This window comes from Cupressus sempervirens, chromosome 8 (genome assembly GCF_028749045.1).
Source record: "Cupressus sempervirens isolate cs-2001-9-10 chromosome 8, ASM2874904v1, whole genome shotgun sequence".
In the NCBI taxonomy this organism is placed as follows: Eukaryota; Viridiplantae; Streptophyta; class Pinopsida; order Cupressales; family Cupressaceae; genus Cupressus; species Cupressus sempervirens.
The window spans coordinates 621,100,797-621,124,496 of NC_143125.1; the positions used below are offsets into that span (position 1 = coordinate 621,100,797).

The 23,700-nt window shown below is 34.6% G+C and overlaps 1 protein-coding gene across 1 annotated transcript; it reads left to right on the plus strand.

Moving 5' to 3' along the window:
• Positions 1 to 16,017: 16,017 nt before the first annotated feature.
• LOC149543976 (zeatin O-xylosyltransferase-like) lies at positions 16,018 to 17,836 on the plus strand. The gene has a single exon (XM_089798610.1). The coding sequence runs from the start codon at positions 16,206 to 16,208 to the stop codon at positions 17,649 to 17,651; it is 1,446 nt and encodes a 481-aa protein (XP_089654736.1). The 5' UTR covers positions 16,018 to 16,205; the 3' UTR covers positions 17,652 to 17,836.
• Positions 17,837 to 23,700: the final 5,864 nt, after the last annotated feature.

The following is a 23,700-nucleotide window of genomic DNA, read 5'->3' on the forward strand; positions in this document are numbered from 1 at the left end:
GGGCAAATTAGGATTTCTTGGGTGTTCCTAGGACTCATTTTTCTTCTCTTCTATTGTTGGACTAGGAAACTTTCTATGTTTCTATAAGAAAAAATGGTAGAAGGTTTAAACTCAGTTAAGGAGAGTATATAAGCTAAGTTTTTTTATATATCAACATCTTGTTTCCTCATATATTTTAATTTTAAATAATCAAGATTTGTGTACTTTGACTATTTCTACTTTAATTTTACTAAAGTCAAACCTCATAAAGTTTTAATAAAGGTCAAAATCATCACACCCCATACAAATGTGTTTAAATTGAATACTAATGGTTATTCTAGGGGTAATCTATGGGTAACTAGATTGGTGGTATTAGACATGTTGCTATTAGATTAGTTCACTTATTTTTGTTTATTTATACTAGTTTTGTACTAGCAATCAAATGAAGGCTTATGCCATTATTGTAGCTTTACTAAAATCTTTAAAATTGCATCAAAAACAAATTATTTTTGAAATATATATCATGTGATTATTATTTTTTAAATTAACAGAAAGACTTTGGATGGATATTTGTAGAATTTTGTATCTTTAGTTTAGTACAATATGTATTTACTTGATGTTTTGATACACAATCTTTATCCATGTTCATCTTGAATGGATTGTGATTCTCTTACGAAATGAGTTTCAAATTCTTTTATCAAATGAAATTTCCTTAATTTAGATTAAATGTATTCCCTTACCAAATAACATATTCAATTTCTTCATCTTCTTAAATGAAATAAAATAAAATCATGGTATCTTTTGCTTCACCTTGGTCAAATAAAGATTTCTAGTTGTAGAGGATATCTAGAGATTCTTTTCTTTTTTCTTCTCTTTTTCTTGCTTTTATTTATAGCTATAGCTATTTGAAATTCTTTATATAACTTCTTATGAATTATCTAAATAAATTTTATCTTCTTTTGTCCAAAACAAATTGCTCTTTTAGGTTTGAATACTATAAACTATATAAATAATCACCTAATCTCAACACTATCCCACTCGTCATCTACCTTCTAAGAGAAAAAATGAGAATTAAAAATTCATGAAATATACACCAAAGGTTTAATGATGTTGTACTCCTTGGATCTTCTGAGATCAAATACTTCACAAAATATTTACAACATTCTTTTAAACCATCATATTGACCACAATTATCTCAACTTCCATCATACTTGAACTTGAAAGATAAGAACTCAAAAACAAGATGACACACTGAGTATCAAATAGAGATGCCACTTGTCCAATGTGAAATCAATAAACAATAAATATAATGAATTCCTTTAAATACTACCACATTTATAATGTCACGTTATGGAAAAAGACTATTGTCACCCAAGGTAGAATTTTGAAGGGAGACAATCAACCTAATTCTAGTTTCAAATTAGAAATAAATAGTTTACAACTAAGGGGTCACTTACATGATAATGTACTTGTCATGCAATCAAATTAACCAAATGTTGATGGAAAGTGACTGAATTGTGTTTTTAAATAGACATAGTAAGAATAAATCTATAAGAATATGTATGTAAATTAAATGAAAATGTGAAGGGGAATGATTTAAAAATACTAAGTCAAGCTATCAACATTTACATTAGAAATAAACTAAAAATAACACAATATGACAATTTTATCTTTATATTATTAGATTGAATAATTCTTTATAGCCTACCCTCTAAAATAATAAATGTATTTTGTATATACAATCTCAAAATTGCATGTGAAATATGATAAAATACTATATTAATTCTATGTAGATGTATAAGAATCAAGGATTTTATTCAATGAAGTGAGAACAATATTTTTTTTTCATACAAGAAACAAACATTTTAAAAATCATTGAAGTATATTTTATACGAGAGAAAATATTTCATCTTTTTAAATTATAATTATTTTATAAGAATGATGATTATCTTGTTTTATCCATTAATATGTATTTTGTATCTTACATATTTATAATAAATGAAAAAATTAATAATCTTTCAGATGAAAGTGATCACTGCGTTAATAATTGTATCTATAATAAGTAGTATTTTTAGTATAATTGTATTGCTCATGTGAAAATAATTATTAATATTTTTTTGTCAAATTTCTTTTATAATTTTATTAACTTTTAACCAAAAAAATATTCCGACTATATTGTAATGATTAAGTAAAGTTTAGTTTATTTTTATATTAATAAAAATAAATGTATTTGTGATAGATAACTTTGCAAGTTTATGAAAGAAAAATGTTAGATGGCAAGAAAGATATTTTTATCAGAAATTTATTTCTGCTTTAAAATAATTAGGAATGAATGTATTTAGAGGGTAACATTCCTTCAACATCAATGACCCTCCTTACTGAGTAGATGATTAATTTCCATTACTTGTTGGTGTGAAATGGCTACATGCAAAAAGTGAGAAGACAAATGTGTTTAGTCTTTTCATAATTAAAATAATTTAAAAATAAAGTAACATCAACTTCTTTAAAAAAAAAATAAAAAAAAATTTAATCCTAATTATTAAAATAAACAATAGGAAATAAATTCTTTAGACATCTACCGATCAAAAAAATTCTTCAAAAATCTAAATAAAATTTCTACCATCTAAGACTCTTTGTGAACCATAAAAAAAAAAAATTATTTTATTCAATTCAATACATAACAAACATGATGAGCATATATCTGTTGAAGAAAAAACTAGCAAGTCGAAGGTTAACCATGAAATCAGCCGACAATACTTTTTAATAAGATGCAACCAATCTGTAGATACCGTCTTTCGATCTATATTGTCATCCACCAATAAAATTTCACAATTTGATCATATTCATTAATTAATTGACAAGCACCGTGCAACATTATGACACCTCGCTTGTATTTGTTTTATGAGTGTGTGTGTGTGAATGGTAGGAACCGCCAGGTTACAGAGTTTGAGTTCAACCAGGAACGGATATCTTGGTCTAAGACAGAATACAGTTGTATATTTTCATTTATCAACGCAAATCAGCTGTGCATTGATTGTAACGCCGTGAATATCGCTTGGGCAGACTTAAAGCATACACCATAGTTTTGATTTTCTATGTGGCTTGTGGGCCTCTATTTATTCTCTTCTATTAGATATCTTTTGTTTTCTCCCATTTTCCTTCCGCCCACCATTCTATTTGCCGCTCTTCTATTGAAAGGACATATTTAAAGCCCGATCGTGGAGATTGAACAAGAAATGTTTTGCCCATTACAACTGTTCCAATATTTTTCGGGATACAAAAATTTGTTTAATATGATCATGAAGCAATATGAAAATGCATTGAACGGGCGCACCATCCCGGGTTAATTTATGTCAAGGGATCGTTTATTATAGTTACAGATCTGGTCTCAGCATTTAACTATGGTTTCTGCAATTCTAAACAATATGGTCTGTGAAATAATATTTCTTTTCTGATGCCCAATTGTATATTGTTTTATGATTGCTTAGAATCGATCAAGAATAGATCAATCATACAAACACGGTGATTCAATATTATTGAATTTGGTTGTGATAAGCAATGCCAATTTTGGGCAACTTTCAGTATAATATCTCGTTCTACTTAATTATGTGTATTTTGTTTGCAGCTTTTGTGGATATATCATTGCCATGCTATGCTACGTCAGACCGTCTATAGATCTGTCCAGAAATAGATGATAAATGAAGGGTTTTCTTTGTGGTGTCAGATAAATTAAGATTAAAAAGCTATTTGTGGGATTTTTGGCATCCAGTAGAGAGAGGGGAATACCATTCAGTGGGCACAATATATTAACTTCCTTGCACACAATATTTCTTCGCGATCTGTCATCGCTATCCTCAGATTTGTCCTGATCTCGTTATTTCTTTCCCGACTTGTCTCCTGCGAAACAATTTATACAGTGCTGAATGATTGTTCTTCAAATGTATTAAATGTCCAGGATCGAGTCCCTCAAAGCAATCATACCAAATGGATTCATAACTCCAAAATGGGTAATTTTCATTAATTTGTGGTTCATTAAATCAAATATCTGACAATTTTTTTTTATGAACTTTACGTATATCCTAACTAATTTACAAATCTAATTCCAAAGATAGGTAATCATCACTCTAAATTAATTAAAGCTGAGATTGTAATATGTAATTTCAAATAAAAGTGAACAGATTTGGAGGATCAATTTATTTTAATGTGATTAGTTTAGATCTAATATAGGAATGATATTTATAAGATAGTCTAATAATATTATTAATAGGAACTAAGGTTAAGTAATGTCTGCAGTTTAATCCATTTTGTAAGATTTCATATATTGTATGTGGTTTTATTTACATTATTGCTTATGTCTTATATAACTTGGGTGAACTTGTCTCTAAGATAAATGAGCGTCAAAAATATTTCAAATAGTGATTTGTTATGTGAAAATTTAATTATGGAACGCTGGTTATAATGAGTTAGTATTTGTTTAAATGACAAAATCAAGCTTGTAGTTAAATCCAAATTGGTGTAAACCTTATAATCTAGACTAATCCAATTGTATGACTCGGACAATTAGAATTAAGAGTGGCAAATATAGGCACGTGATCATCTTTTCTCCTTTCTTCTTTGACATCTCTCTTGTATCCTGATGATGAGTGCGGTCCAAAATGTTGTTGATAAAGAATAATTACACAATCGAACCCAAAAAAAAAAAGCTAATATATGATCATCTTATATGGAGAACATATAATTTTAATAGGAAAATGAACTTTTGATAAGACCAAAGTGTAGAACAATAGACTTTTTACCTTACGTTCAGTCTACTTTGATGCACGTACATGATCTATATAAATAATGCATGTCGAAGAAGAGAATACTAGCTACAGTAGCAAGCATATATAATGATTTATTTTTGTTTCTTGACAATTTTAGTAGTGTTGCATCTTCAAACTTACATATAATGATACACCATTAATGGTACCTACCAAAAATATTAATAGTACAAAATCATGATCATTAGTGTTTGCATTTCAATAACAATGGATTTGATCAAGTGCATAAGGTAAAGTCATATAGTGTTTAATTCTGGAATGAATTATCATGCATGTAATTGGCTCCTATGAAATAATGTGTATTCTTAAAGAAAGAAAAGATGTCATGTTGTATTGTGTTGCTAAAGACTCAGGATTGATTTGGCCCCTTTAATCCATATAAGCATGAGCTAAAATAGACATTATGGTGCAGAGTATTTTTGAGTGAGTTAGACACATCCTTTAATCTAAAAAAAAACATGTGGTTGTTTTTGGAACTACCTTATAGAGATCTAAATGAATATAACTTATTAATCATATTTGGAGATGTAGGATTTAATAGTGTAGGAATAGAAGAATTTATTTACTAGGTCAAGAATGTGAAGGTATATGGATGAGCGAGCTAATACCTAATCTAGTATGCCAATTCCATATTTAGGAAATGTTTTATTAGATTTATTAAAGGTTTAAAGAAATAAACCTAATGCTGAAAAAATTGTGACAAAAGAAGAATAAAAGTGTAGAATGCTTGTTCACTAAAATGTGGTTTACCTGAAAAACAAGAAAGCAATACATGTGTTTTGTTTTTGAGTAATTTTTTAAAGTTGACATCGAGGTAAAAATATTTTCTGAAATGAATATTTTTATTTTTGTTAGATAAGGTGGTCAGAGGTGTTAGGAACCTGTGTGTTCCTTCTGTTTATTTTGTTAGAGTAGAGTTGTTGGACGCATATGCTTTGTAAGTCGTCCCGTGAGTTTATTTTATTATCCCACATGCATAGGTAGTATTACTTTTCTAGATCGTACCCAGTATATAAGAATAGGTTGAGGCCCTTGATGGGCACGGACGAATTTATTGTATTGAGCTTGCTCAAAGGAGGTTACCCCCTCGAAGTGGCCTGCGATCAGTAGATTTATTCTGAGTTCTGCTATCACTTTGTATTCTGTTATTTCGAGCATTCTCATGATATTGCTATAAGGAGGTTCTTCTCATCTGGTATCAGAGCACTCTCTTGGGCTCGCTGGGTGGAAATTACATCAAATTTTTTTTCTGTCGTGGCCTTCAGGTTCCTCTCACTTCTAATATCTCTTGTTATTGCAATAACTCTTTTCAGTTGTTCTGTCCGTGAGTAAATTTTTCTAAGTCGACTGTTCAGAAAAAAAAAAAAAAAAAAAAAAAAAAAAAAAAAAAAAAAAAGAGTAAAAATTTTTCTGTTTTTTAGTCGTAGCTTCCTTGTTTGCTTTCTGTTTCTGCTCATACTTCCGCAGAACGTCTGCAATATCATTTCGCATACTTCCTTCCTTGGCGACCCAACCCCAAATTTTACATATCAAAGCCCTAAATCCCTCATTTATCTAATTTTAGGGTTTGCCCTATCTTTTTCACCTCTCATCCAATCGCCACCAAACTGAGCCACAAGATTCAATTCCTCATTTTGCTCCCTTATCCCTCTTGGACTGTTCGCCTCATTTCGCCTCCCTACCCTTGAAACCCTCATTTTTCTTTTTCCCTTGTCCCCAGATAGTCTCCCACCACCCGTCGAACACCCATTTCCTATATGAGTTTTACCCAAATCCAAGTTTGCCGTAACTAAAAAAGTTTTTGTTTCTCATCTTCTACCCATTTCAAAAAAAAAAACCCTTGTTTTATGGTTGTTACGCGTACAGGAGCAAAAATCATGGAAGAGGAAATTGCATCCCTCAAAACCAGACTTCAAGATCTGGATGACAAAATTCTGGGTCTTAACTTTCAGCAGTCAGCCATGAGCTGAAACCATTCAGGAGATACTGGGTCCTCTTCTGGCAATTTCCGTGGACCAAAGCTTGATTTTCCACGCTTCGATGGTTCTGATCCGACTGGATGGATCTATAGGGCAGAGCAGTATTTCAGCTTGCATAATACTTTGGATAACCACAAAGTCTCCCTTGCATCTTTTCATTTGGAACATGAAGCTCTTCAATGGTTCCGTTGGTACATCAAGGCTAATGTAGGCCCAACGTGGAGCGAATTGTGCACCCTCATTTTGGAGCGCTTTGGCCCTAGTTCCTTTGATGATTTCACAGGAGCACTCACTAAACTGCGTCAAACAGGCACTGTAAGAGAATACCAGACAGAGTTTGAAAAATTAGCTAATCACACAGAGGGCTTGTCTGATGAATTCTTTCGTAGTTGTTTTGTCAGTGGTCTGAAGGATGCACTTCGCTCAGAAGTCAAAATGTTTCGACCTACTACAATGATGGAAGCCCTTGGGTTGGCTAAGTTAGCGGAAGACAAGATTAGTGCTCTACAACGCTCCAGATCTAATTTTGTTCCATTCAGAAATACAGGTTCTCACAACCCTCCAGTCATACCAGCTCCCAGAACTACTCCGATCAAACACTTGTCTGAAACAGAGATGCGAGTTAGGCGAGACAAAGGGCTTTGTTATAATTGTGATGAGAAATGGTCTCGGGGCCATAGATGTGTTCAGCAAAAGCTCTATCTCTTGGATGTGGATTCTCCACCAGAACTGGAAGAATATGTAGATGCTCAGGAAACAGTGGATGCTGAGGTTGAGCCTCACCAGCCTGAACCTCCTTCCCCAGAAGCTCCACCAGAGATATCTGTCCATGCTTTGGCAGGAGTCACTACTCCACAAACCATGCGGGTCCAGGGTTTCTTCAAGAAGATCCCTCTTACTATACTCATTGATTCTGGTAGCACTCATAACTTCATTGATCCACGAATAGCCAAACAGGCTGATTGCTTTATCCATCCCTGCTCTAGCTTTGAAGTCATGATTGCCAATGGGGGCACTTTACCTTGTAAAGGAAAATGTCGCAATGTGCGTCTCTCTATTGGAGATTATAACATGCGCTCTGACATGTTTGCCTTACCCTTAGGTGGCTGTGATGTGGTTTTGGGTGCCCAATGGTTACGCACTCTTGGCCCCATTCTCTGGGATTTTGCTGAACTTTGGATGCAGTTTTCAGCCGAGGGGCACCAACACACTTTGAAAGGCTTACAACCAGGGTCTCTCAGCATCATCAGTTCACACCGTATGGAAAAACTTCTTAAGAAGAATTCACATGGTGTCATCGCTCAGCTCCATTCCATTCAGATGCAGCCATCAGCAGTCTCTAGCACTCCTGCCGATCTCCAACACATTTTGGACAAGTATTCTGGTATATTTGCTGAACCTGTGGGATTACCTCCTTCTCGTCCAGAGGACCACCGTATTCAGCTCCTTCCTGGCAGTGTTCCGCCCAACATCAGGCCCTACCGCTACCCATTTCATCAGAAGACCGAAATCGAGATACTTGTCCGTGACTTACTGAAGCAAGGTATTATTCGCCCTAGTACCAGTTCCTTTTCTTCTCCAGTTCTGCTTGTTCGCAAAAAAGATGGGTCATGGCGACTCTGCATTGATTTTCGAGCACTTAATCATCTCACTATAAAGGACAAGTTTCCCATTCCAGTTGTTGATGAACTTCTTGATGAACTTCATGGGGCTCATTTTTTCTCCAAGTTAGATCTTCGTTCTGGGTATCATCAAATTCGGGTTAATGAGGAGGATATACCTAAAACTGCCTTCCGCACACATGATGGTCACTATGAATTTTTAGTCATGCCCTTTGGCCTCACGAATGCTCCTTCAACATTTCAGGCAGTGATGAATAACATATTTCGACCATACCTCCGAAAATTCATTCTAGTCTTCTTTGATGATATCCTCATATATAGCAAAACTTGGGCTGAGCATCTCCATCATCTGGAGCTTGTCTTGCAACTTCTCTCTGATCATCAACTCTGTGCAAAACTATCTAAATGTGTGTTTGGCCAGGAGGAAGTGGAGTATCTCGGGCATATTGTTGCACACCATGGAGTGCGGGTGGATCCTACAAAAATAGATGCCATGAAAACTTGGCCGCATCCTAAAACTCTCAAGAGCCTTCGGGGTTTTTTGGGGTTGACTGGCTACTACCGCAAGTTTGTCAAAGATTACGGGAAAATTGCAGCACCATTGACAGCTCTGTTAAAAAAGGATGCCTTCTCCTGGACCCCTGTTGCTGAGACTGCATTTGAACAACTGAAACAGGCTATGTGCAGTACACCTGTTCTCGCGATGCCAGATTTTTCCAAACCCTTCACTATTGAGAGTGATGCTTGCGGCAATGGATTGGGTGCTGTTCTCCTGCAAGATGACCATCCTATTGCGTTCACTAGCAAAGCCCTCTCTGGTAAGAATCTAGCCCTCTCTACTTATGAAAAAGAAATGATGGCTATTTTGCATGCTGTACAGAAGTGGCGGCCATACCTCTTAGGGAGTCATTTTTGCATCAGAACCGATCACCAAAGTCTGAAATACTTCCTGGAACAACGGGTATCCTCTCCTACACAACAGAAATGGGTCAGCAAACTCATGGGGTATGATTATGAGATCACCTACAAGAAGGGTAAGGAGAATATTGTGGCAGATGCTCTTTCTCGCACATTTGATAATCAAGCTTCCCTTTCCGCTATTTCTAAGCCCATTCCCAATTGGTTAGCATCTGTTCAGCAGGGCTATGACAGTGACTCTTCTTTATCTCAAATCATTCACCAGCTAGCCAATAATCCTTCTGCTATACCACATTACTCTTGGGATGGTGCTTCTCTTCGATACAAGGGTCGGCTAGTGCTTCCTCAGAACCCAGCTCTACATCAGGCTATTTTTTATGAACTCCATGCTTCTCCTTTAGCAGGGCACTCAGGCTTCCTCAAAACTTATGAGCGAGCAAGGAGAAACTTCTTTTGGAAAGGAATGAAACAGACGATTCAACAGATGGTGGCTGAATGTGATACTTGCCAACGCCACAAGGGTGAAACGACCCTCCTTCCTGGCTTGCTCGAACCATTGCCCATCCCTACACGGATTTGGACTGATATTTCTATGGATTTCATTGAAGGGCTTCCTAAATCCGGTGGCAAGACAGTGATCTTGGTTGTGGTTGATCGTCTCTCGAAATATAGTCATTTTTGTGCCCTCAGCCACCCCTATACTGCCTCCTCTGTTGCACAAATCTTCATGGACCAGATATTTCGTCTTCATGGACTCCCTTCTTCCATTGTCTCTGATCGTGATGCAACTTTTACCAGTCATTTTTGGACTGAACTGTTTCAGAAAACTGGCACCAAACTGAAGATGAGTTCGGGCTATCACCCACAAACTGATGGTCAAACAGAAATTGTCAATAAATGCTTGGAAACTTATCTTCGTTGCTTCACTTCCGAACAGCAACATCAGTGGGCCAAGTGGCTCCCTTTAGCTCAATGGTGGTACAATACCTCTTACCACACTGCCTCTAAAATGACTCCATATGAAGCAGTCTATGGTCAGGCACCTCCAGTGCTCCTTCCCTACACTCCCAACAGCTCACCAGTCCAGGCAGTTGACATAGTTCTCCGCAGCAGGGATCAGATTCTTCGTACCTTACAGGATAATCTTCACATGGCCCGTAATCGGATGAAACAACAAGCAGATCAACACCGTTCTGAGCGCTCATTTCAAGTTGGGGATATGGTTTTTCTTCGTCTACAGCCATACAAACAATCCTCCCTAAAGCTGAAAGGGCGTCATAAGCTGGCCCCAAAATTTTATGGGCCTTATCAGGTTCTGCAGAAGATTGGTTCAGTTGCTTATAAACTGGAACTTCCTCCTTCTTCCCGCATTCATCCAGTCTTTCATGTTTCTTGTCTAAAGAAAGTTCTGGGTACCACTGTCAGAGCACAAACTACTCTCCCTGAAATGGATACGGAAGGATCCATTATCCTGGAGCCGGTGGCAATCATTGACCAGCGCACTCGCCAGCTTCGGTCTCGCTCCATCTCTGAGGTCTTGATTCAGTGGCATGGCATGCAACCAGAGGATGCTACCTGGGAACCCCTTCTTCAGATTCAACAACAATTTCCACACCTTAAGCTTTGAGGACAAAGCTTTTTTCTAAGGGAGAGGGGATGTTAGGAACCTGTGTGTTCCTTCTGTTTATTTTGTTAGAGTAGAGTTGTTGGACGCATATGCTTTGTAAGTCGTCCCGTGAGTTTATTTTATTATCCCACATGCATAGGTAGTATTACTTTTCTAGATCCTACCCAGTATATAAGAATAGGTTGAGGCCCTTGATGGGCACGGACGAATTTATTGTATTGAGCTTGCTCAAAGGAGGTTACCCCCTCGAAGTGGCCTGCGATCAGTAGATTTATTCTGAGTTCTGCTATCACTTTGTATTCTGTTATTTCGAGCATTCTCACGATATTGCTATAAGGAGGTTCTTCTCAAGAGGGTCCCACACCTAAATTTATAACATCAACATGGAGTGATCAATAATATAGCATTTTTTTGTGGCACCAACATAACACCAAAATAAATAGTAAATAAAAACCCAATAAAAAATAAAGATCAAAGGGCATGTGGAGTAGTCAGATTGTAAATTGTGGAGACTTATTGAAGCATTTCATTCATCCACCAATAGGCTCAATTTATCATTCCACTTATTTAGGAAAACTCCCTGTTTTTTAATCTCATATTTACATTGTATGTATTTTCTCTACCAATGTTACCTTCTTATGATGATCCTCCTACATTGATAAATCCAATTGTGTCTTTAGTGATAGAAAAAAAACATAGACAATGTTTCCTCAAATTAAGAAATTTTGGTGTCCTAAAAACTAAATTTTCCTTTCAATCACCTTATATCTCCTTTTGGAGGTATTCATTTCTCTCCTCATCGTTGTTCTTGATTCTCTATAAGTTTTTGCATGGTAAGGTGGAGTCTAATGCCATGGAAGTTGTGTTGGTTTTCAATGTTTACCCCTTAGTGGTTCACAAAAGGTGTCAAGTATGTCTGTAATGGACATGTCAATAGAGCCTATGTAGGTGATAGTTGATTATTTACCTTTACTATATCCAGTAGAGTCTAGAATCACATCCACAATGACAGCTCCCAAATCTTACCAACCTTATCTTACTTTAGCTTCTTTTTCCTACTTAGTATAAATCAAAATTCTCATTGATCAACCTACTTTTCTTCCTTTCATTTATTGTCCCTATTCTCTTCTTCTTCATCTTTCTCCATATCCTTTCCCTGCTATTTTTAAATTTCCCTTTTTTCTAAGCATTTTAAGTTTTCACATTTACTTTTTTCTATACTTACTAACTATACTTTCAAATTTATGAGCTCACAAATAGAGGCCTCCTTAAACTAATTTGTTAACTTTTGAAACAATTACTAACTCCTTGTTGAAACCATTAATGTTTTTATCCTTCTTAGGATGATATTTTTTCCTCAATTAATTGTGGAATGGTTCACTATCACTTTTCTACTAGGAAATTATATGGAAAGGAAAATTCTCAAGACAACTACAAATTATAAGGGGTTTCTTGTTAGAAGAGTGAGGAATTTTAAGTGGTAAAAATAGTACACTATTCCTAATGTAAGAGAGAATTGTCCCCGCCAATAATTGAGGCTTTAAGAGAAGATAAAATAATTTTAAAAATGTATTGTTAATCTATATTGTAAATACACTAATCAAGGGAAATAATTATTATGGGTGACCCCAAAAAGGCCTTCTAAAGTGAAGCATTTAGTTATTAGTCTTCTTACCTTGTCCCAAGGCTTAAGATGACCCCCCTCTCTTGTAGAGATTCTAAAACTGAACAAGAATCTCTCCAATTTTTAATGGAACAATCAATGAAGTCCTCGTGTTAGTAAATTTACTAGCTCTTGAGCTCACAAGCTTTGATGTTGATCTAGGTAGCGTCTAATATCATTTCTTAAGTCAACATAAAATCCATCCCACCAATTTTAATTTCACTCAAATTTTAGGGGCTTGTGAACTTGTTGGAATTTTATGTCATCCTCTATTGTTAAAATCCAATTCAAGACAATTTCAATAGGCTAAAACCCCTTTGCAAATTTTCCCTAAGGTTGGCCCCCAAATCTCTTCATCCTTCATGCCTTAATCATTTTTCCAAATTATGTTATCCATATGCCTTACTCTTACTTCAAAAATTGCATGTCAAGCTTGACTGTAGTTTCATTACTAGTATTAATGCCTAACAACTAAAGTGGAACTTGGACTTAAGTTCAAGCAGCTAAGTACAAAGAAAAATTTATTTAAAAATCAAGATGTCAATCTCAAAAAGAAGTTCTATAGTTGATGTCAAGTCTTGAAAGGTAACTTAGAAACTTCAAAAGGGCTAAGATAAAGAAAAATAAGCTGAGCTCAAAATCTTAGTTTTGAGCTCATCAAGTAGTTCTAGAACTAGCATTGGGATTTGAAGTCAAATGTGAAACTTCAATCTTGAAGAAAAAAAGGCTTAAGATGAAGGAGGGATAATTGTTTTGTAAAAGAGTTTTAGGCTTGACAAATACTTTCAAAACCTTTTTAGAACCCAACACCAAAAATAGAACAATTTATGAAGATCAAATGGGTAAGGTTCCAAAGGCACCTTCACAAAAAATAAAAATAAAAGTTAAGGAGCATCCAAAATGAAAGGAAAAGTTTGGTCTTGTAATTTCATAGGTCTTGTTATAATCCAAAGCTCAAGATGAGCTATAGTGGGATTTCACTAGGTAGAAGTTAATTTTAATTTCCTAGTTATTCTAACCACTTTAGTAAAAATTGTTTAATTTACTCAATGACCCTTTTACAAATCCAATGACTTTAGGGTGACATCCTTACTTATTCTAAGATTTTCACAAGCCATGATAGGGCTTCCTCCATGCCTCCAAGCTCATTCATGATCTATAGACAACCTTTTTCTATAGAATGAGTAATCTTCCTTGTCTCATTATAGAGTCTCATTGTTGCAAAGGTCCTCCTTTTAAATCTATTCTAGGGTTGCATTTTTTATGGCCAATTCATAGATTAATTTTCACATCAAACACCAACTTTTAATTTTATTTGTATTATTTTCCTTCGTGTAACCTAACCCTAGAGTGGTTAGGGTTTTGGTTAAAAATTATAAATTGAGTTATGTATGATCTATAAAGGGAAGTTTATAATATATTTTTTGGGGACCTTCTTTCAATTTCTTGTCTAGACTTTCATGGTTTGATTAATTGCAAACATTGCCTTGTCCTACATTAATAAAAAAAATATGTTTCACATCTTTCCAAGTCAAGATATCTTAAACACATTACTTTGCCTTACTAGTTCATTGTATTTTCTTTATTTTCGATTTAAATGATAGTAGTGTCTTCTTAAAAATATATTGTTTGCAAACTTGGGTTCCTTGCAATATCTCATTGAATCCTAACCTTCATATGACCTTAGAAGATTGATTAATTAGGAAATCATTTAAGTTGGGGTAGCTTTTTATTGATGTCTTGAATAGTTCCAAAAGTAAGAATGACATTATGATTTGGTGTATCAACCCCCTTTTTTCTTTGTGCATTCACTCTTTCCTTTTCCCTAAAAACCTATTAGACTAGGCTAGAAGTAGATCTTCAAGTGTTAGTTCAACCCAACACCACACCTTGATCATAAAAGAATTCAGCCTTCTTGAGAAATTCAATCTCGTATGTCAAGGTCTCACACTTGGAGATTTTTTTAATGTTTCACAAAGTTACTATGGAGATAAAACACCCAGCAAAGGTGCAAAATTTTGTGACAAAAAACTCTTTTGAGATAATTGCAAGACCATGATGTAATTGGAAACCCTTCCTTCTTTGAAGATCCCTCACATGTATCTTTCTTTCTTTAACTAATTAGAAGTAGAAGGCTAACCTCTAGTTTTTTCACCACTGGTCATTTTCTTTCCTTTTTGGACTTGCAATTTTTTTAACAAAATAATATCTTTCCAAAAATATAAAGATGAAACATAAAAAGATTGTTGTGTATGTGTTTATATTATCCTAAGTTTTTGTTTTAGAGTGCTTTGGAAAAATCTTCTAGTATATGCCTAAATTCTCAGAAAAAATGTGAAAATTCTGAGTGCTTAAATTTGACAATGTAAAACTAAGGCTAATAGTCAAATTCTCACTTGAAAACCCACTCTTCAAACTACCAATTGGTGACAAGTTAAAGTATGTGAAGGTTCATCTCATTAATTGTCCACTTTGTTGATAAAATGGAAGTTTGAAACATATTTTTAAATATTTTCTAGAAGATATTTATTACAAAAGAAAAAAAGATGTTATTCATTTTCCTATTTTTTTAGCATGTTTTATATTTGAATGAAGCTATATAGATTCTAATTTTCATATTAATGATGTAAATTTTTATAAAATATTATTTATTTTACTTAATATATGAAAAATTAGACTAGTTTAAATCAAGAAGCAAAACTGCTTCTACGTTCATGTCAATTTTCAAAGAGGTTCTCAAAGTTTTGAACTACAGAAAGTTTCCAATGAACAATGAGAATCAACAATAATTATTTGGGTGGGAATAAATTTCAAACTCTACAACTCTATAAAGAGGATACCTTATGCTCCAAACAGCTGCACCAGATGCTAAAGCTCAGAATTTATTCATGCTTTTCTATAATCGATCAGTTTCAACTATATCGGTGGACTACAGATCGAAATTCTTCCTGTAAACATGTTTTAATTTAAATCTGATTTGATCTAACATATTTGATTTGCAATTATTTCTTATATCTTCTTAACAACGTGTTGACTACGCTCTGCTATATAATTCCGGCCTATAATTCCATGCACATTGTTTCGATAAAATAAAAAACTTTATGGTGAAGTGACATTAAAATAACATCACACCGGCTAAATAATGGCTAGCCTGGCATAAAGTGACCAAAACACGATTCCCTGAATTGCATTCACATTCAAAAAAACTAGATTGCAACTTGAATAGAAGCGGCAACGTACAAATCAGCTGCATTATCTCGAGATGAAGTATGAACGCGGCTCTTTTCCATCTCTATCGCGCCGAAAAGTCTATCCCTATTGGTCACGCCATTTCCTACTTGTCTTTGTACCCCTCCTGCCATTTCACACTTAAAAACGTCATTTCACACTTGTTCTGTTTCTTTAATGATTCGGAATAGTGGGAAGCGCGAGGACATAGGGGCACAAAGTTTGAGTCTTTGTTGGCACACAAGTCTCTTGATCTATAAGAGCTGGCTGCAGCCATGCAATGTCATTCATCGACTTTATTGATCTAGTGAACTGGATAATCAAGTTCCTGTGTTTGTAAAGCTGTGAATTGAGATTGCTTTTTGAGCAATGGGTGCAGATGGAATGCGAGTGGTGGTGGTGCCACTCCCCGCACAGGGACACCTCAATTCGCTCCTTCAATTCTCCAGAGTTATTGCCGGACGAGGAGCAAGCGTATCTTTCGTGACTACTTCCACCCATATTCACCAAGTGCAAAGCCGTGTTGAGGGATGGGATCTTCAAAAGTTTGATATTAGTTTTGAGGAATTGCCCATGCCGCATCTCTCGAGTGAAGAGCCTGATGTTGATCCTACTCATCTGTTTCCGCTCCATTTGATTCCCCTGTTTGAAGCCGTGGAGGATCAGCTTGGCTCTCATGTTGATCAGCTGCTGCACAAAATCTGTTCCGAGAAGAATGAGAGAGTGGTGATAGTCTACGACTCGTGTATGGGATGGATTCAGAGTGTGGCGTCCAATTACTCAATCCCTGCATATGTCTTCAGACCCACTGGTGCTTATTTCAACCTCTGGATAAAGCGGGTATGTGATATGACATGGGGTTCGCCCCATATTAACATATCACTGAAGCGTTGCTTTCCTGAAAGATTGATTAAGTACTTGAGGCGCCAAAGGTCTCTGTCGGCGCCTGCCAAGGGATGTATCATAAACACATTCAGCGCACTCGAATCAGAATTCACTCACCATGGAAAAGAGGAATTAGTCTACGATGGGAAGCCCGTGTGGAGCGTGGGCCCTCTTCTTCCGCAGGAATTCATGATGAATGGCGAACATCGGTTGCAATTGCAGGCGGAGACAGAGTGCATGAGATGGTTAGACAAGCAGGCTCCTGCCTCTGTTTTGTATGTTTCATTCGGCAGTTTATCTTCTCTTTCGGTGACACAGATCAGAGAATTGGCTGACGGATTGGAACGCAGCGGGCAGCCTTTCTTGTGGGTGCTCAGGATTTCCGACGGGGTTGATTCCTCGACAGAAGAGCAGTTCGAATCGGCTTGCAAGTTTCTAGAACAAGAGTACGAGAGGCGATTGGAGGGGCGGGGTTTTATAGTGAGGAATTGGGCGCCTCAGCTTGATATCCTTTTTCACGAGTCGACGGGCGGGTTTTTGACGCACTGCGGGTGGAATTCGACATTGGAGAGCATCAGCGCAGGAGTGGGCATGCTGACGTGGCCTCTGCATACGGATCAGTTTGCCAATGCGGGTCTAGTGACGCGAGAGTTGAAGGCGGGCGTGGAAGTGAAAGAATGGGGAACTGCAGAGGAAAATGAGATGGTGAGTGCGGAGGAGATTGAGAAAGCGGTGAAACGATTGATGGGGAGTGAGGAAGGAAGGGAAGTGAGAAAGAGGGCGGAGAAGTTGAGAGGCGAGGCACGAAAGGCTTTAGGCGATGGAGGGTGTTCGTGGAACGACATCGATTCTCTTCTCAGCGACTTCTGTCAATCGTGTTGCGAATATGTGAATGGCCGGGGTCATGGGGAGTGTACCTGGCCTTTGTAGAATATGTAATCTCATGAATTCTCCCACTAATGCGACTTGGAGTGGTCACGGGAAAAGTTAACAGAAGATATCTGTTCTGTAGAATATCAGTCGCCACGAAAATTAGACGTGATTGCGGCCTTTTGTAAAATCTTTGAAAATGAAAATCGAGGGTAATCTCGTATGAAAATATTTTTGTTATACAATTAGATGGCAATATAGATGTCGGCTTGGCTGTTAGGGGGAATTAAATGGTATACATGTAGGTTTGGCTTTTATAGGGGAATTAATGTTTTGTACAGCAATGGTTTATTAAATTTTCAAAGACAGGATAAAATTTTAGTCAAAGCGTGGTTTGTTTATTAGTTCTTGGCAGGAATATGAATGCATTCATTAAATGCAATTTAAAACTATAAAATATGTTATTATTTAATTAATAAGATTCAAGAATTATTTTAGGTTCTAAGTCTTTAATAAAGTTTGAACATTTTTATTATTTTTTGAAATGGAGAAAAAAATTTTAACTGAAATCTTATTGGCTAACACTAAAAATAGTAAGGGAAAAAATTAATTTTTCAACCAAAAAACCAAAAAAAAATTAAACCTCTAATTTTTAACATTAATTGTACAATTAATATTATTGAAAATATCATAAAAGATGATGTGACACTACACTTTACTTTATCATTTCAAGAATTTGAGATTTTAAATTCTTTATAAAGTTTGAACAATTTTATTTTATTTTTTGAAAAATAAAAATAATATTTAATTGAAATCTTATTGGATCTTACTAAATAGTAATGGACAAAATTAAATTTTAAAACAAAAGATCAAGGAAAACTTAAAATTCTATTTTTTTTGTATTAATTGTGCAATTAATTTAATTATTATAAAACATATGTCACACAACACTTTACTTTATTATTAGTCAAATTAATAATAATAGGATACTAACTCATAAAATTTTGATTCATTTTGTCTTTTAAAAGAATAAAAACAAAATCATGTAACAAATAATTTTAGTTTCAGAAAATAAAAACTAAATAATATAACCAAAAAAATTAAAATAGTACGTACAATTATGTTTATGTATTTAAGATTTAAAATATCTTATATCATTTTTGGGTGTCAAGTTGTTGATTAAATATTTTTTATAAATAAAAATAGCGTACAAAGATGATAATAGGCATTGATGTTAAAATTCTAATGACAGAGCAAAGTAAAGGAATTACAATTTTGTACTTGGTAAGAGCTATAAGTTATCTCCTCACATTCAACTACAAACATTAATAAAAAAAATATAATTGTCTATTTTTCTCCACTGTCTTTAGTTCTTAAGTTCTATGTACAATTATAATTAAGATATTTCAACCTCCAAAAGATCAAAGGATATTAAGAATGTTGTTCTGATACATTTGTCATTCCTTCAAATTAAAAAATTTATTCCTCCATCTCAACCCTTTATTGTCACACTCTACAATACTAATACTATAATCATGACACATATGGTAGGAACTATGATGCTTTGCATCTCTTGTTGTTTTTCATTTTCATAATTTTTTACAAATTTTTTTCTTATAATTGTTTAAAATTAGTTAATTGATTTATTTTTTTTCTAATGTTAAAAATTGGGAGAGAAAAAAGAGGAGACTAGTGTTTGTTGCAATTATAATATAGTAGTTGGTGTACTAAATTGTTGGCATATCAGTCAAGTTTGTTATTAGTGACACACACTTATTCAGATTGTATATAGCTACCAAGCTCATTATATAGTTCATAGTGTTTGCCATGTATTTTAGTTGCTACCGAGTTCTTTAAACAAATCTCGGTGGTTACCGAGCAGTCACAATTACAATAAAGATTAGCAGTGTAAACCGTGAATCTCAGTGTATGCCAAGTTTACCAATGCAAGCCAAGCTATGCAGTATTCACCGAGTTTGCAGTGTATGTAATGTGAGTCCAATGTTAACCAAGCTTCCTAGTGTTAACCAAGTGATTCAGTTTATACTGAGCTTGATGTGATAGTGTTTACCAAGTCATACAATGTAAATCAAGAGACTCAGTTTATATGACGGGTTTCACAGTATCTACCAAGTCACCAGTGTGAACAGAGTTCAAGACTACTTGGAAGTGATCAGTATGGATCGAGCTTCTACGTATAACAAGTGCATAATGATGTTGAGCATTGATAGTGGATGTCGAGTATCAGAACCTCACCGAGTCAATCTTTAGAACTCAAATGTCTTCATGTGGGCCAACTTTGTAATATTTGTGGTAACTTGTATTGTGGCCGACTTTGTAATTTGTATAATTGGATTGATATATATGTAATGCATTGTATCATATCCAATGTATGTATGAAATATGTATGTAAGAATATGAAGGTGGGAATGCGAACTAAATTAGAGAAAAGCATAAAGAATGAATTACAAAGGCTACAACAGTATAAGGAGTAGCAAAGTCATATCTATCATAGCAAGGTGATCAGTACTTAAAGGAATCTCATTCAACAAACCAAGTTGCAAATCAAAGATCATCTATTGTTTCATCCTAACAGGTGGATCAGTCAAATCCTTTCACAAGGTAGACCTAACAGTCTTTTGTAAATCTCTTTACTAAGTGCATACTTAATTGTATGTTTGTAAATCATTTCACAAGGTGGAGCTAGCAGTCTTCATTGCTCCTAACATTGCAGATCATTAGAAGTGATCAATGTAAGCTTTAACATGCTAACTTTATACTGCAGTACTAAAGTTGTGGGTATCATCCCCACCCCAGTTTTACTTTCTATTTGGAAGGTTTCTGGGTCACCAAATCTTTGTGTCACAGTGTTATGAATGTTTTCATATTTTCAGTTTCTTATGCATGCAATTAGATCAGAGTTTATATGATGGATTAAATGTTGATTGGTTTAAGAGTTGAAATTGTTGAAGTTTTAGAAGTTACTTATTTGTCCCTCCCCTTTCAATAACTTAGCTTAGTCTTGAATATTTCCAACATAAATATCTTTGATCATGGTAAATGTTACTTGTCATGATAAATACAAACTACAGTAATGGTAAATGCGGTATTTTTTTTCCAATCCACATTGATTTTGTTATATCTTTTTTTGGCAAGCACAAAAGGAGCAAAGTCAAGTTTTTGAATCAGAATTCAAAGTTATGTTTTAGGTATCGAGAGTGATTATTGTTGTTTCATTCTCAAGTTTATCTATTGCACACCTTGGTGTTTACTATGGTAGTTTTTTGCTTTGTTGTTAAAGTGATTTATGTCTTGTTTTTGGCTATTTGGTAGGTTTAAGGATGCGACTTTCATTCTTGCACAAAGAAGTTGTCCAAATGAAATGGAGTGAGGGCGGACTTAGAGGCAAAGGAGGGATTAGAGGTACCTATAATATTTTTTCTTTTTTCTTTTTTTCGTATTGATGTAGTAAAAAGTACTTTGTTTGTTTGGATTTTCCCTATGTCATGGCTCGAATGTGTTTAATCAATTATTAAATTATTCTATGCATTGCACGTATTTTCCCAAATCTATGAAAAATAATTGCTCATTTTAGTTTTATGTAAATGATGTGTATGGTTAGCCCCAACTGATAGTGTTGTTAATGAATGTGGAAGTCATGTCAATTGTGATGTTGTCATTAATGTCAAGCCTTAATTGGTTAGACATTATGTTAATTCAGTAGAGTGTCATATCATTTGATTGATAAAGAGGATTTGAAGAAAGCATGTTGATAAAGTGTATGGTATTCAATGGGAACTTGATGAGTTAGACTCTAATAATATATAATGTTGTTTTGATTGTTTTACATGATCTTAAGCAAGATGTGTATGCAAGACAATTTAGTCAATGAATGAAGAAATACAGTATTAACTGATCTGCTATAGCTGTCTTCGAGCACCTAAGGAAGAAGTGAAGGAACATGGTGTTAACCTAGTGATTTCAGTGTTAACCAGGTTTACTATTGACCGAGAAAATTGTAATGTTCACCAAGCATGAACATGAAAAATAAGTTTAGAAAAGATTAATTTGAGATTGACATTTGATGCAAATTAAGAATGTTTGAGAAGTTTCTAGAATAAGGACACAGTTCGTTATGGGATCAACAACTAGAGAAATTCAATGAAGATCTAGTGGATAAGATTTATCTATTTGAAATGGAGCACAAAGTTCAAGGTGGGAAGTATGTTTCCTAAGCATTTAGATTCCATGAATTTGAATATGATGGAGATCTACGATTATGATTAAGCGACAAACTTGGAAGATTCTCGAATAGCAAAAGTTTCTATTTAAAGGATGAAAAAAATATTTTATTATTATTGATGTGGATGTTGGTGATTGAAGTGGAAGAAGATAGAATAAGGTGAATTGAGCATAACAGTATTCAGAAGATCAAGTAGAGGAAGTGTTAAGTTGAAGTCTGAAGTGTGAAGTGTGTGAATCAGCTAGGATCAGAAGAAAGAGATTGAGTAAAGTAGAGATCTAAACAAGCAAGGTAGTGCTAAAACCTAATAGATTATTTCACCATTACTTTCTTACCATTGTAGAAAAAAATATCTTAACCGAGTGAACCTAACAATCTTTTGAAATATTGTATGCTAACATTCAATAGTAATGTTTGTAAGTCATTTAGAGTAAGTCACTCTTCAGAAATGTCAAGGAGTGATATGGTCTAGATGATATTTTGTGTAAATCCTCCAACAAGATCACATTAAAAATTTGTATGTAACATTTAACATGGTTGGTTCTTTGGGCTATCGGTTCCCAAGTGGTTTTCCCCTTTATAGGGTTTTCATGTTAAATACTTTCATCAAAATGCATGAATGTGTATTGTGTTGCATCTTTATTTCAAATTAATTGTTTAATGTTGCAACTCAATATAAGCTAGATGTTTAATCTGATATTAAGTATATTAAGGAACAGTAAGTTGACAATTTGATGAACAGTTTTAATCAATTTGAATTGTGATGTTAGATCTATCTACCAAGTTAATGATCTAAAAGTTTATAAAATTTTAAGTTGGTGAAAAGTGGTTTTAAGGCTTGTAGGATAACTGGTGATAACTGAGTCACCCCCCAGTTATCCCTAGTTATCTAACATGTACGAGGTTCAAATGGTTAGTTGGTATTATTTTAATATCTAATATGGATAGTACAAAAAATTGGGAGAATATAAAGGGCTCGTTATTTTTAATTTATAACCTTTGTGCAATAAAAAGGTATTTATATAATTTTTGGATTTTCAATATATCATGGCATGGATGTGTTTTTAGGTAGTTACAAAATTAGGTTGTGCCTTGCACATTTTCGGGCACTGGGTATTTATAAAGTTTCCTTCAGGGATTTGTTTAGTACCATTGATTGGTCATATTTTGCAAAACTTTTTTTCTTAAATTCATGAAAAGTATATCTTTGTTTTAGCTTCCTATATGTGGCATTTGCCAGATTGAAATGGTCAATCGCTAATTTTTATATAACATGCATAATGTGAAAATTGGGAGAAAAAATAGGTCGCACATATATTGGAGTCACAATCCTTTTAAAGGGATGTGCATTGTTTTATTTATGGAAAGAACTTAGCTTGTGCTTTTGAGAATTTTTTGGTATTTGGGCATATACACCGAGTTGTGGTGCCAAAAAGGTGACATGGTTTTCTTTTTTTCCTAATTTCAATAGCGTGTACACGCTATAGCGCGTGCGCGCTATTTGCGTTATCAAAAAGTTATATATGATGGGTTGCAAACCCGCAGCCCATCATTTTTATGTTCATTTTTTGTTATTCCCATAGAGAACAGCACATACGCAGGTCAAAAACTCAAGTTTTCACCTTCATTTGCAAATATGCCTCCTCGCCAATGAAATCGAAGACAACAAGCACACCCACGACGATGCCGTAAGTGATATTAACTTAACTTTGCGTTGTTTAATATGTTTTTCATATTGTTTTGTAGGTTTTTTATATTGTTTTGTAGGGTTTTTACAAATTTCATTTAGATTTGTTTATTTATTTGGATTTCAATTTATTTTTTATCAGGAAATGTCCATAATCAACCGGAAAATCCACAAGAGCC